Here is a 16,309-nt window from a genome sequence, read left to right as displayed (position 1 = left end):
CAACTAACACGAAGAAAATGCAGTATAAACGTTTAACAACCCCTAATAACTTGGAAGACTAAAAACCACTATTTAAATTGTAACCATGTTCCTGATATTTAGGACTTTATTTATAATAAATAATTACTAAAAACCACTTATTTAAATTGTAATCATATCCCTAATATTTAGGACTTCATTTGCAATAAATAGTAAACTGAATTGATTAAATAAAAACTGAACCCTGAGCAACAGCCTCTTAAAATAATGAAAAGAAAAGTTCACTTTTATTAAAATTTAAAAAAAAAAATAGTAGTCTTTTAAATTCTTAAAATTTGATTATAAATATTCGATAATAAGTACTTAAGAAGAAAGCACAGTAAAATTATTTATTTTCGTCAATCAGTCACTGATAATTCATCTTTAAATTTAATCATTTCATTTGTGAAAAGTGTGTATTTTTAATGGAAAACCAAACATTATTATTTTCATAAAAAATATAATTTTAAAATTAAGAAAAAAATATATTTTTTAAAAGGACATTGGTTTGGTTGCCATTAACACAGTGAATTTAATCACTAACATAAAGACTTCTTTTATTTGATTATTCAATCATAAACATAAAACTAATGACATAAATGATAATTATTAAAGATTATATAGTTTAACATAAACAAAAATAAGGTGATTTGTATCCTCTTCTTCACCCCTTTCCATTGCATTGACCTTAGCCATAGCTGCCACTTTAACTGTGTTCATAAAATGTACCATGTTGCATTTTGATACTTCAATTTCAAACAAGCGCCCTCTGTAAATGCACGCATCCCTTAGTCGCGAAGGGTTATTTCCTCCCAATGATTTCCCACCACAATGGAAACAATCCCTTTCTCTTCTTCCATGGTTCATATAAAAAACCCCTAACAAAACGAAACCCGTTTCCCCTTTCTCCCAAAGTTCCAAGCTTTCCTAGTTCTACGGCTACCCCTGTTCTTCAAGTCTCAAGGGTGCATTTCATTCACTCACACTTTTCCGCGAAACGGTTATCTCGGCAGGTAAAGGGGAAAGTGGAGGATGTGCTGTTAGATTACTTGCATTCGAGCCGGGGATACAGTTTCGTGGATGCCGAGTTCATCAGCAAAAACTCACCATCTTTTGTTCAAGGTTTGGTGTCAGAGTTTCATGGACAAGATGATGATGTTGCCACGTGTTTGAGGAAGTGGCTGTGGTACAACCCCATCAATGAGTTTGAACCATTCTTTGAGAGTTTGGGGATTAGCCCTCATGAGTTGCCTTTGTTTCTCCCACGTGGTATGATGTATTTGTCGGATGATCATGTTATGCTTGCCAATTTCCACGCTTTGAGTAATTATGGAGTTCCAAGGAATAGGGTAGGGAAGATTTATCGAGAGGCAAAGGAGGTTTTCGGGTATCCTAATGGATTGTTGTTGTCGAAATTTCGAGGTTATGAAAATTTAGGTTTGAGTAGATCCATGGTCATCAAGCTTGTTGTTTGTTGCCCTTCACTTTTGGTTGGTGAAACAAGTGTTGAATTGGCCATGGTTCTGGATTGGTTGAAGAAAATTGATATTGGACATGATTGGATTGGGAATTACATGTCTTGTTTGAAAACATATGACCCAAGAAGAATGCTTGATGCTATGCAATTTTTTCATGAAGTGGGTTATACTGAAGAACAGATGCACAATTTCTTCAAGGAAAACCCTGCATTATTACTGGAAGGTCTTGAGAAGAAGCTATATGTATTTTTGGGTCTAGCATTTAAGTTAGGTCTCAATAGGAATGTGATTTATTCTTGTTTTGTAGAATATCCTCATATCTTGACTACGAAGTGTGCAAAAAATCTTTTGGGAGTGATTGGTTTTTTGCATTATCTTGGAATGGATATAGATGACATTTCGCGTATTTTGTCTAACCACATGCATCTCCTGAGCTCACATCCCCTGAAAGGCCCTAAAGCTGTTTGTTCGCAGTTAAAACTTAGAAAAGCTGATTTATGCCAAATCATAAAGGATGATCCACTGAAGCTAATTAGTTTGGCTTCAAAACTGAAACAGAATTCTAATTTACAGTTATTGCGTGATGACCCAAGTAAACATTTGGGGAAAACAACATTCTTGCTGAAGTTGGGATATGCCGAGAACTCTGAGGAGATGGCAAAAGCAGTAAAAAGATTCAGAGGGAGAGGTGATCAATTACAGGAGAGGTTTGATTGCCTAGTTGAAGCTGGTTTGGACTATAACATTGCACTCAAAATGATAAAATGTGCTCCTATGATTCTAAACCAGAAAAAAGTTGTGATTCAAAAGAAGATTGATTTCCTAAGAAACATTTTAGGTTACCCATTAGATTGCGTCGTGGCATTTCCAGCATACTTGTGTTATGATTTAGAGAGAATCATGCTCAGATTTTCAATGTATGCCTGGGTCGCAGAAAGGAAAGCAGCAAAACCTATGATGGCCTTGAGCACTATCCTCGCATCCTCTGATGATAAGTTTGTAAAATACATTGTGAATGCACATCCTGAAGGTCCAGCCATCTGGGATGGTCTAAAGAAGTTATTGCTAAAAGATAAGAGCCAGCTCTTCCCTTAAGTTTTGTGAAGTGTCTATTTATGTTAATATATTCATTACTAAATCATTTTAGCCAAAATAATTTTTTTCTTTTGGTATAGGAGATGTCTTTGCAAATGAATAGGCTGTTTTTCTTTTATGCACGATAAAATTCTATTTCAATAAAGAAAAATAATTGTTTTTTCTTTTTATTCTTTGATGTGTTTTTAGACTGAGGTCATATAAGTACTACCCAGGTGTGCCAGTTTAATTTTCCCCCCACTTGACTTTGTTTTAGCTATTTCCTTTATATTGGACAATTAATAAAAAATGTCAGTGAAGAAGGCAATTATTTGTAGTAGATGTCTGATAAATCTGGTCTGGACAACAGAAACTGTTATATTAACTATAATATTTTCATGGTAATTGAGGTGATCTCCTTCAAATAAGGCTTCTTTGCCATTTCTTTATGTGGTGTTTCTACAGAGTGTTTTATCACAGCTGGTGTGGCTTACGAATAGAAGTTTCCCGTGTTTAGTAGAATAGAATAGAATTAACATATATTACTTTATGCGTATCAGTCAAAAGTACCAAATTTTAGGATAATCTATCAGTACTAATCAATGGAAAATAAGCTTCATATATGATGATATCAATAACCAAAAGAAGAAACAAAATACATGCAATAGTGAATGAGAATAAACTTTAATATCTCTCTACGTGAGAATATTTTGCTACTAAGATGTTAATAGAAAATGTCTTCTTATGATAATGTAACTTTCTTATTTATATATAGATCTATGATATTCACAATTTGAGTAATTGACAGAATCTTTTAATCATCAAAGTCTGTTTCTTGCACTGTATACAATATAACATGCCATGATTTCTTCTTACATAAGCATTTCCTTTGGTCTAAAGTGTGACTTAGCAAGTTAGCTGGCAACTCTTGCTCATCAGGGACAGGGCCAAGCCATTTTGCTTAATCTGTCTTTCTTACCTTACTTGAAGTATATGCTGCCAAAAATTGAATTGACTTATTACTAGTCATTATTCTCTTCATTGTCCTTTTCATTTATTTGCTTGTTTTGTAATTCGTGCTTTGCATTCTGCCTCTCGGTATGTCATTTTTGTGTTTTGTCCTCCTTTAGGCCTAATATTATGTTTGTTCCTTGTAATACTTGGAATATTTTGGTATAGTTTAGCAGGTGAAACTATAAATCATATGCATATAATTCCCTGCCATTGACAGACGTAGGTACTGAGATTATTCTGTTTGTATCAGTCATAGACGTCTGAACTATATAGGAACTTACAAGACATTGATTCTGTTAACTGAGGCAATGAGAAACAGACATCTTATGAAACATAAATTTATTGGGTTAATGTTACATATTAATACATAAATGAAATACACTTGCATATCTAATCACAACATTCTTTTTTTTTTTCACCAGAGAGAGAGAGAGAGGTTACTTAGTTCAGTCCAAGGGTTACACACCAAAATATTCCTTGATTCAAATTATGAGCCAGATTTGTTAGTCATGTATATGATCCCTCACAATTTTAGCAACTTGATGCGGCATATTGACTCTTAGGACACCTTTGTATTTGCTTGCTGGCACTTTTCTATTTAGTTTTGTCATGAAAGCGCCAAAATTGGCTTTATTAGTTGCATGATTTGGTTTGGTTGTACTAATGTACTTTCTTAAAAGTCAAAAGTTGTGTGATATCATGATAAATTTGACAATCACAAGTGACTGACTTTCAGGAACTGTTCATGCGCAGTTATGATTTAAAGAACATTTACCTTTCAAAAGCGATAGATGACCCAGAAATGATGTCAAATTAAGATGCTGATAATTAATAAAGAGTTGATACCATGTTGTCCACCAAGAGTTAATTTGGGAATCCAAGTTTGGATGAATTTCTTTAGATTTAGATGCTTTCTCAAAAGTGAATTTGGCAATGTGATAAGTATTTGATTTTGCCCATAATTCCAACCAAAGAAAGAACAGGAAATTCTGTATTTCGGGGGCTTAACATTTTCCAAACCATGCATTGTAAATTGATATTACAAACTATAGACCCAATAACATAATAGGGCCAAGATATATATATGTGAAGGAAAACATACATAGAGAACACCAAATATAGTAAAGTGCCTGAGAAGTATAAATACTATATATTGTCGAAAACAAAAGGACTTATTTCTAATTATCAGCACATTACATGGTGAATGTGCTGTGTTGACATACTTGTATATGTACACATCGACATGCATTCGTTCATAGAAAGGCCAAATGGCAGTTTATGGCGAATGTGCAAACGTGAAGAGGTAGCAGTACTTAAATAAAATTCCAGTACAAGTTATTTATTGTAAAAATTGATATAAAACACGCAGCACCATGTACTTTGCAACAATACTATTTGTCTTCTCAGTTGGATGGAAAGAGTCCCAAAACACATATTTGGAAGCATCTGTGCAGCTGAACATCTGGCCCCTGCTGCATGCGTAACCCATCTCGAACATTCCAGTGGCACAACATGCCACTGAGGTCGACTGAAATCCTGCAGAGAAAAAAAAAATAGAATGAATTATTGTGCATCATAGTTATTATATATAACATATTGTTATAGGTATGACTTTTAAGATGCATGATTCTGGGGGTGACAACATACCGTAAAGTTCAGGCTTTTTTATGATGTTCAACATGATGTAATACGGATTTGAAAACACCAATTTGATTCCAGGAAGCTCTTGGTTGAGCTTAATGGTCAAATTCTTGAGCCTATCATTGAACTCCAATGCTATGTTATTGAATCTGGCAACACAATCATTCCCACCAGCAATGTTTGTGGTTCTTTCTAGTGGCAAGCATCCCATGGGAGGTAACCCTCCTAGGGATATCTTCCTAGCACCAAGTTCATAGAGGCTCCTTATGAAGTTCTCAGCTATTCCAGCAAGAAAAACTTGGTACTGTTGGGGTGTGAATTGGGATGCTCTACCAGGCATGGTGTAGTAGTTTTCAAGGAAGTCGTTTGTGCCAAGACTTGTAAGGTGTAATGCATCAGTTATGGTCTCTTTTGCCTTGCTTTCACCAAGATATGCACTCAAATTCTTTTGGTATCCCTTGTAGTACTCTAATTGCTTCCATAATGGTATCACAGACTGCAACCAATATTCATTTCTTCCATATCAAACAAAACATGCGTATATTGATAAATTGATTATTCAAACATAAAACCCCTCGCTCATAAAACAGAATTAAAGGCCAGACATGACATGAAAAAGATACCAAGAATAAGATAAAGGAAAATGGGGTGTCCTAAAATCATTATAGAAAATTTGAAAAAACCATCAACAGCCTAGAAAGAAAGAAAGAAAGAGAAAAAGAAAAAAGAGCTTTGAAAGCACTTGCACTATATATAGGTTGAAAGAGACATGAATTACCAGAACATCTGAAGTTGCATTATCATAACCAGTTGCAGCAGAAGCAAAAGTGACCCCACTTGCAAAATCTGAAATATTATATTTGGGATCCAAGTACGCTGGCACATAAGTTTTGAGGCCAAAAGCCTCAGAAATAAAATCCGTTGGTATTTTTCCGTTGCAAAACCTGCCAGTGGCTTTTCCACCTTCAAAGTCACGGCCATATGGTTGGAAATTGCTCCTTGCAATGGTGGGGATGTAGTTGTTGTTGCCGGCATCGACAGACGAGTCGCCGAAGACTATCACCGCCGGCACCTTGGCAACAGTCTCTCCCACCAGGGAGAGTAAATGAAGAAGCACAATGTGGAAGCATAGTAGTGTTGTTATTCTTCTTCCATGGCCTTCCATTATGTGTGTTGAGTAGGGTGACTTTGGAGTATGGTAGGAAGTGAAGTTGTGATAAAATAAATATTGGTTAGGATTATTAATGGAAGTTTGATCTTTTGGTGTTTGGGTGAAGAAGTTGTTGGGAACCATTATTGCTTAGACAAGAACACAGTTCTCTGGATGGGACGAGCATTCATGGATTTTTAGAGTCGTAATTCTCTTTAAATTTGGATTTCTTTCTTTTTTTTAAAAAAAAAAACGTAGTTAGTGTTTTTATGTGAATGATTATAAAAATAATCACTTCATTTTGTTTATTTTGTTTCCATAAAGTAAAATGTAAAAATATCAATAACTTTATTTTCCCTAGTAAACATTAATAAATGTATATTTTAGGAAGAGAAGAGAAGAGAAGCTAAAAGCATGAACAGTTATTAAGTAGACATTAAAATAAGTGTTGTTGGTATAATGATAATTTTTTATTGTTGCTAGTAATAAGTTTTATGGCTCTAAGATGGGACATTTTTTATGTTTTTACATACGACACTTCTATATGTTTTCTTGAACTTCCAAACATGAGTATTAGAAAATAATGTATTTGGAATTTGTTAAAAGATACGATGAAATTATAAAATTTGTGACATTTTGAAAATTTAGAAACAAAATACATAGAAAGAAGAGGGAGTAAAATGAACAAGAGGATGAGAGAAGTTGAAGGCAATATAGAAATTAATTGAAAATATTCAAAAATAAATTACTTGAATGTTTTGTTATAAAAGGAAAAGAAATAAATTATCCATTACAGTAAATAAAGTATTTATCTAAAAGAGGAGGAATGTCATTACTTTTAGAATGAAAAAATTGTAAGAATATTTATAAATTAAAAAAATAAATGAAAGCTAATATTGTTATATATAGAATCAAATAGCTCAAATAAAAAAATAACTATCTTAATACCAGAATAACATATATTATATATCACATTATATCATAAATTTATATAAAGAAAAAAAGAAAAAAAAAAAAAAGACGCGTCAACGTTCAATCTCCTACCTCAATCCCCGTGCTGGGGTATGTTAAGTTGTTGGAAACCGTAATTGATTAGACAACAGCATTCAACATTTTTTTGGTTGAGTCAATGCTGGTTTAAATTTAAAAAAGAAAAATGATTTTGAATAATTATAAATCGATTATTTATTTTATGTGTTTCTATTTCAAGAATTTATATAAGAAATTCTGAAAGTAAAATTTTGTTTATATTAAATTAGTGAATGTTCCGACTTGATCTAATGAATCGTTCCTTTTGGAACATAAAATTTTAATATATTGAAATATTAAAAAATATTTTAATGAGTGAAAGAAAAAAATAGTATTTAAATTGTGTTTAGTCTCGACACTTGAGTGATACGAGACTTATTAGATGTATCGAAAATAGAAAATTCTAACAAAATAAAGAGTAAGAGAAAATAAATAGTATTTTATAAACATTAAAAATAAAAATGAAATACCAACTTTTTTCCGACCACGTGCCCTTTAGGACAATATCATTAAAATAATCACCATGTAATTTGCTTTAGAATTTGAATAAAAATGTCACAATTTAATTTTTAAAGGATGGTTAAAGGATTAAAAAAATGGATAATAATATTTTGATTACTAAATTTTGACAATTTTCTCTTACAACATGATGTGTCATCATCTTTTAAGTGGTTTTGGAATATTGAGGATGAGAAAATGGAGAAATGGATAATCATTTAGAAGAAAATGTCACCTAAAGTTGTAAAAAAAAGTTGTCAAAATTTAGTAGTCAACAAATTATTTTCTTAAAAAAATATGTATTTAGAATTCATTTAGTCTTGATTCCTAAAAGATAAAAAAATTTACTCAATATATCAAAACAAACTTTCCCAATTGAGGAATAGGAAATAAGGGATCATCTCTTTCTAGACGAGGATTAAGGGGATAAGAACTTTAATTTCGATGTAGAGCATGTAGAATGAAGATTTATGTTTGGGACATTTTTTACATTTAGTGTCTCATTTAATCTTTTGAAACATCTTTATTAACCATAATTATAATATATCAATGGATTTGGTTTTAAAATGAATAATCACCTATCAATCTTAAACATGACAATAATTTAATGTTGTTAAAAATTAAATATAATTAAACAGGAGAAAGTTTAAATTAACAGACAAATAAAAAAAAAATAGTGTTTAACATCTAAAAGGTTTACAAAAAAAAAAAAATTAAGGTATCAATTTGATACTTCATTGAATTTCTTTTATTTACAACATTCCTATTAGCTTAACAATATCTCCGTGTATTAAAGAAACACACCATATTTTAATATCTGAAATTATTAATTATAAATACATAAAATTAGTAATATAAAAAATTTAATTACCTAAACTTTCAAGTGAAACACTTGATTCAAATTTGCATCTTCATAAACTTTTCTATCACAAAGTTATTATCTAAAAATTTAAAAGAGTACTTTATCTTTATAAAATCTATTATATATATTTATATTATTTTAATTAATGTATTTAATTATTCCAGCTTTAAATACAAAAATAATGAAACCAATACGTATTAATTATTCCTTAACCGGTGTCTAGACACCGGTTAGCATTCTCCAATTTTAAATTATATTTTACATGAAAAAAATTAACATAAGTGAAAACATATATAAAAAATGGACTAAATTTAGACATGTTTTAATGTGTTAAACCATACCATTTTCTCTTTTGCACTCAATTTCCTTAGTCATTCTAGTAGGGGTAAAGTGAAGACATTTAAAAGCTTATTGTTCACAAATTTCATAAGAAAATATTCATGTTAAACAAAAAATATTATCCTTTGCTAAAAAATTAATGCTATAAAACTAGGTGTTGACTTTCTTACCATTATTTTGCTATCATTTTCCAAGATATTAAAAAGTGTGACATGAGGAATATATGAAGTAACTTCTTATTGAGGGTAGTGAAGATCAAAGTAAAAATCATTGAGTGAGTTGGGATAGGGTGTGTTGCCCCAAAGATCAAGGAGACCTCAAGGTTTAAAAACATCATATTTTTTAATCAACTATTTTTGGGAAAATGGAGATACAAAATCAAAATATCTCTAGTATTTAGCTTTAAAATCTAAGTATGGAGAATGAAGAAATATTGTGGTGAAAAACAAGGAAATTTGTTACCATAGAGGATATTTAAAATAATAAAATACTTATCACTTACGCTGGGTTAAACTATCAATTATGTATAGATATTCATCACTTACGTTTTGTTACACCGTTAATTATTTTATACTTGTCATTGTTCCTAATTTTGTAAAGCAACTTGATGTAAAAAATTGTTTTTTCAAAATATAACTTAAAATTAAAATAAATTTCAAATTAAAATTAAATAAATCATTATCAAACATTAGCAAATAAAAAGTATAGCGCAGAACGACAAATAAAAATAATTTGTTTTGTAAGGTTCCAAAATTTAAATTAATTAATTTTATCTTGAATACTTAAATAATAAAATAAACTTAAATTCATGTAAATATAACATTTAATTTAATTACGTAAAAGTAATTTTCCATATAAGAATTTATGTATATTATACATTAACATTTCCAAATAAGAATTACAATAGTGTTGAGAAGTAGTACATTAGAGTTATTCAAGCTAAAAACTGAAGATAATGTGCAAACATAATTTAAATTACAATTATTCAAATTCAAAATAAGAAGAAAAAAAAGTCATGTTTATATATATAAAAAAAGACCTACTGTAAATTATCAAAGTTTTGTTCAAGCTCATTAATTTATTAAAAAACTCTTTCCAAACCTTCACAACCATTTTAAATTTTTAAATGTTTGTTGAAGTCATCCTAAATTGGATTAAACATATCATCACTTTGGAAAAGTTGAACTTGTGGTCTCATACCTCATTATCGCTTGGAGGATTTTCACGATGTTGGTTTTGGTTGACATGTTGCTAGATATTGTTAATATCATTGACATAGGTAGAAATCAGATTAATTATGTCACATAATTTATATTTCACTATAAAAATTCAAATATTAAAAATGTGTGGTGATATTTTTGTAAATAAGAAAAACTTTTTTACATATGACATAAGATGTCTTAGGATCATATTTATGTTTGACTACAAAGAGTGACGTAGAGTTTTAAAAATGCTAGGTGCAACTTATATTGTTCACTTATTTTTTTCTAAAAACTTAAGTATATGACTTTTCTCTTATCGACGACGATCCTAGGTGTGGTGGAGGCTCCATTGGTGATTAAAACAATTTCTTTCTTCATTTTTTGTATGTAATTTCTCATAAAGAACAGTTTTGTTCGATTGCATTTGTGTTTTACATTGAGGTTGATTGTCTAAATCTCTATTTTATTTACATTAAAATCATGTTAGTTACTTCGATTACATTGAAGTTTTTGCAGGTTAAATGTATAAATTGAGGTATATATTTTATATCTCTGGATTAATTTTGGAATCATAATAACAACAATTGATGAATGTCTTTATTGTGATTCTCTCTTTGTCAATTGTTGTTATTTGTGTTTAATGTGTAGAACAAATTTTATCATACTGACACAGTACTGTTTGTCAATTGTTGTTATTTGTGTTTAATGTGTAGAACAAATTTTATCATACTGATACAATACTGACATGACACATAACATAAATAATTTTCAAAAAAAATAAAAAATTTAAAAAATTCAAAGATATAATAAAATAATCAAAAAAATATGGAATTGACATGTGACATGTAATTAACGTTGTTAATCTATACTAACGGAATGAACCTAATTATTACACATTTTCAATAAAAAAATATAAATCTAATTAAAAATAAAAAAATTTAGAAATGTATTTAAAATTTTAATAAAAAACATTAACCAATAAAATATTTTAACCTATAAATAATGCACGCGTATATAATCAATAGTCAAACTACATTGGTGGCATTCTAACTCTGCGACAGTGGTCGGTCGAATCATAAAACTCAAAGTTCTATCCTTGTTGTAGTTCAACTCCTGTAAAATATCATAAGCTGAAGCTTTGCCCCTGATAATTTATATTACCCACAACCAACCAATCTTAAGATTTGCTTATGACATTTTTTTCTTATAAGTTTGAGTAAAAGATCTTGATATTCATAGTCAAAACCATTTCAAGAAAGAAACTAATTCAATTCATGATATGCTAAGTAATGATGAAATTGTAATTAAGACTTAACGTAGAATTAGAAGTTCCTCCCTTAAATAAAAATCTTACATAATTATGTTTAGTTATCTAATATGCTTATTGAACAATTGTGTATAATTTGAAACCTCTTATATTGGTGGCATCTAAATATTTATTACAAATATTATTTAAAAAAATAAAGCATATTATTAAAATTTTAATGTCAAAAGATTTTTTTTTGTCAATATCAAACAATAATAAAAATATTGTAGTTACATATATTCTAAAATAAATGTCAAATAAATTAAGCGTGTTTTAATATTTAAAACTATGACGATCTATATATACATATTTCTTGTTGTGCCATACTTGGTTTAAAAAATTATAAGTTTCTCGTATTCATATTCGTATAGTGACAATTTAAATATTTTTTATAAAATGGAATAATTGTCATCTTACTTACAGACTAATAATTGAGACATTCTGAAATACGTTCTCCATCCGTTTGATTCATTTTCTTTAAATCTGACTTTAATTTATATAAACTTTTTTGGATTTTAAGTTTCCCACGTCCATTGCATGAATTGATCTTGTGGATTGGTGGATTATGTGAAACCGAATTCGTACATCAATAATAAATTGCATTGGATGCAGATACCAATAAAATCAGTTAAAGCACTTCCTTTCGTATATCTGAACAACGTATCTAGCACCTACCTGCACCACATCCCATTTTCACATTCTTCTAACTAAACCTTTGTTAATTTTCATTGTTTACATCAATTTTTTCAGGTCACAAAAGCTTTTTTCTTGTTAATTCAAAGGTAATGATCCAATAATTTTAAGTCGAAGGCTAAATATAATCTTGGTCCCTTATTCGGTGAAAATTAGAATTAATTCATCTTTAAAATTTTGGTCAAATTTAGCCATTTAACTTTCGAAATGTGTAGATTTAATCATTTTAATCAAATTTTGTTAATTTTATTTGATGTTTTCAACGTGTTTCATGATAGTGTTTGAGTTCTTTATACCGTTTAACACTTTTTTTCTTCGATGTTAACTAAAAAATTATCATGAAACTAATTTGAAATGTCAAATAAACTTAAACAAAATTTGGTTAAAATGACTAAATTCATGTATTTCTAAAATTGTGAAACTAAATTGGACCAAAATTTTGAAGAGAGACTAATTCTAATCTTCACTAAAAATTAAAAAACCAGAAACATATTTAATCCTTAAGTTGATGTGAAAAATAATTTAAATATATATTTTTTAAATTAAACATCTTTTAAAGATAAAATTACATTAAGAAATTTTGAGTTTCCAAATAAATAGCATCTCAAATACTTTTTTTTTATATGTAACATTATGATGGTGTCTCGAAAAATATTACACTATCAGAAATTCATTATCAAAGAACTACGAATATAATTATAAAAAATTGACATCATTTTTAATTCAAAAATTCGAGACATTAACGACTAGGTAATTTTTTTTCTTATATGGATTTTTTCAACATTGATATATTTCCTTTTGAGCGTAAACATTCTCGATCACAACCACAAGTATCTCTATGATAACATTATTATAATATCATGGTATGGTAATATGACACACTAACCATTGGCTCTATGATATTATTGATAAATCTTTTGAACAAAATTTCTTAAAATGATTATACTAATGAGTCCAACCTACATAAAAAAATTAACATTATTTCAAACTTAACCTTAAAACATTGAATTTATAATTCTTTTATAAGATGTTCAGTTGTTTTATGTTTTAAAACACAAATTCATATTCAAATTTTTTGAACACATTAGGAATGATATAAGAATATTATATGTTTGACTGATTCCGGCACCAACTAACTGCCACCGAAAGAGGTGGAATAGAAAAGAGAAGAGAGGACATCATTAATTAGAGAGTGGTGTGTTGTGGTTGCAACCGTCGAAGGAACAACTTAAGTTATATGTATTAATTAAATGCTACCCAACAATAAAGGAGGTGACACAATTTATGTATACATTACTCAATAAATGCACCACACCTCCCAAATCACCAAGGACATCTATAGTGCAAGAGACTCATACTATACCCTATTACACTTTTTCTTTAATATACTCAAATTCTAAATATTAAATCACATTCTAAATTATAAAGATAAAGATTACAACCAAATAAAACATTAATTAGATTTTTTTTATTCAAATAAAAATGATAAAATGGCTTAAAGATAAATTTGTATCTGATATGTAATGATTTTGCTTCCTATATAAATAAGATTATTAAAAAATTTGATTATTCTTCCTAGATAAATAAGATTATGAAAAAAAATTAATTAAACTGTATAATGGAATTACGGCTGAATCAAACGGCCATAATTTTTTATAGAGTTAAATATGTTTTTATCTTTTAATTTTTAATGAATTTTAGAATTAATTCATTTCAAAATTTTAGACCAATTTAGTCATTCATCTTTCGAAATACGTAAATTTAGTCATTTTAATTAAATTTTGTTAAGTTTATTTGACATTTGAAGCACGTTTCATAATAGTATTTAACTTAATATTGAAGCAAAAATGTGTCAAACGGTATAAACAACTCAAATACAATCCTAAAATGTGTACGGAATATCAAATAAACCTAAGAAAATCTGATTAAAAAGACTAAATCTACGTATTTTAAAAGATAGAAGACTAAATTAGTCCAAAGTTTCGAAATAAACTAATTTTAAAATTTACTGAAAGTTAAAGGAAAAAAACATATTTAACTTTTTTTATTATAAGTTGTAATGAATAATTTTTGGAAAGGTTAGTAACATTTTAAAATGTGGAATTGTAGTTTCACTTAAATGGGAAAATAGTACGAACCCTAGTCTGCTAGTAGAAGGTGTAATGTTTATTGTTGTCATAAATCTTGTCCATGCCTTTGTTTAAGCCTTTGGGGAGACAAAGAGGACGACGAATAAAAGGGACACTTCAGGGATTGTTGTTGACTTTTGAACAATTTGAATAAATTTTCCTTTTTATTTTTAGTTTTTTTAAACCAACACTCAAATTAACTTAATAAGAAAATTTTGCACTAAGTATCCTACTCTAAATTATTTACTAAAACGGGACCTGGTTTTTATAAGGTTATAGAGTTCAGATTTGGAAGTGTCAAATTTTCAAACATAAGATATTGAAGGAAAAAAAGGTGGGAATTGGAGTGTCTGATAACGAATTATACTATAGTATTTTGTTTTAAAAAAACAAATATTTTTAAAAATATTGATTTCAACAATATAAGACTTTAATATTATATTGAAACTATTATATTAGTAAATTTATTTTGGATTAAATATGTTTTTGTCCCTCAAGTTTCAGTGAATGAATTGGTCCCTCTTTGAAACTTTTGATCAATTTAGTCCTTCATCTTTAGGAATGTATGGATTTAGTCCTTTTAACCAGATTTTGTTAGTTTATATAACGTTTCAAGCTCATTTCACGATAGTATTTGAATTGTTTACATCGTTTGATCCATTTTCGCTTAAATGTTAACTCAAATATTATCATAAAATACCTACGAAACTTCAAATAAATTTAACAAATTTTGATTGAAATGACTAAATCGACGTATTCTTAAAGATAAAGAATTAAATTAATCAAAAGTTTCGATGGGAGACTAATTCCAAATTTCACTGAAACTTAAGGGACAAAAACATATTAACCCATTTATTTTTATTGATATTGAAATATTTTAATTTGTGAATATTTTTCAGTAAACCCTCTTTGAGAAAAATGAATTCCATAACCAAATCATTTGCCTTTTACTTATAGGATCTGACCAACCACACAAGATTAGGGGAGTAGAACTATCAACTTCTTTCTTCTTTTTTTTTTTTTTTTCGTTTTAGTTCTCGTTAAAAAACATGTGAGAATTTAATTTTCATGAATTGATTTGGACCTGGTTTTTCTTTTCTATTATTTTTACAAAAAGCCAGAACCTTTTGTAATATTAATAGATAATTAATTAATAAAATGTTAACTTTGTTACACAATAGTTAGATTAACTATTACATAGAATAATTAAAATTGAAATGTACTTTCAAATCTTTATTTATTTTAACTCTATCTTAAAATTGTAGTTAATGGAATTTTTTTTCTTAATGATTTTTTTCAAGTTGGTAAATAAATGTTTTACATTTTTAATTTTCTTTAAAAGATGTGACTAACGTCCTTCATGTTTTTTTTTTTTTTTATATATAAATTATGTATGAACTAATTAACCATATTCAGTATAAGTTAAATATGTTATGGTGTGTGACGATATATCAATGTTTTCATTTGTGTATAATATCTGTCCTTAATAGTTGGAGTTTGATCTTATCTAATACTCATTTTCAATCTCCTCTGGTTGGAGAATTTACTAATTTTGTATGATATCATCTCATTTTTTTTTCAATAAATTCAATGCAAATTTTCATTGATAAAACAAACAAATACATGATTTTGATCTTGAGATTTTAATTCCAAGAAAGTTTTTCAAAGATGGAAGATTCTTCATCTTGAATTTTTTTGTCAAGTATTCTTTCAGCTTAAGTTACTCTAAATCATCTTTTGTAATTATCATATCATCAACACAGACAATAAAAGTTATAACCTTTACTTCCTTTTTCTTTAGAAAAATGTATGATCTTGGCCGTTTTGTTGATATCCAAAAGCAAACATTGACTTGAATAATCTACCAAACTATGCT

General features: G+C 28.6%; 2 protein-coding genes across 2 annotated transcripts; one reads left to right on the top strand and one right to left on the bottom strand.

Moving 5' to 3' along the window:
- Positions 1 to 704: 704 nt before the first annotated feature.
- Positions 705 to 2,761, top strand: LOC114195146 (transcription termination factor MTEF18, mitochondrial-like). Its single transcript, XM_028085535.2, has one exon. The coding sequence runs from the start codon at positions 834 to 836 to the stop codon at positions 2,589 to 2,591; it is 1,758 nt and encodes a 585-aa protein (XP_027941336.1). The 5' UTR covers positions 705 to 833; the 3' UTR covers positions 2,592 to 2,761.
- Positions 2,762 to 4,703: 1,942 nt separating this feature from the next.
- Positions 4,704 to 6,437, bottom strand: LOC114193003 (GDSL esterase/lipase At2g04570-like). The gene is made up of 3 exons (XM_028082686.2): positions 6,004 to 6,437; positions 5,232 to 5,721; positions 4,704 to 5,120 (listed from the first exon to the last, which is right to left on the bottom strand). The coding sequence occupies exons 1-3, from the start codon at positions 6,388 to 6,390 to the stop codon at positions 4,924 to 4,926; spliced, it is 1,074 nt and encodes a 357-aa protein (XP_027938487.1). The 5' UTR covers positions 6,391 to 6,437; the 3' UTR covers positions 4,704 to 4,923.
- Positions 6,438 to 16,309: the final 9,872 nt, after the last annotated feature.

This window comes from Vigna unguiculata, chromosome 8, assembly GCF_037176805.1.
Source record: "Vigna unguiculata cultivar grain cowpea cultivar isolate G323 ecotype 2 chromosome 8, ASM3717680v1, whole genome shotgun sequence".
NCBI lineage: Eukaryota > Viridiplantae > Streptophyta > Magnoliopsida > Fabales > Fabaceae > Vigna > Vigna unguiculata.
Note: the sequence above shows the minus strand (reverse complement) of the source record. Positions and strands in the feature narration are given on the sequence as shown.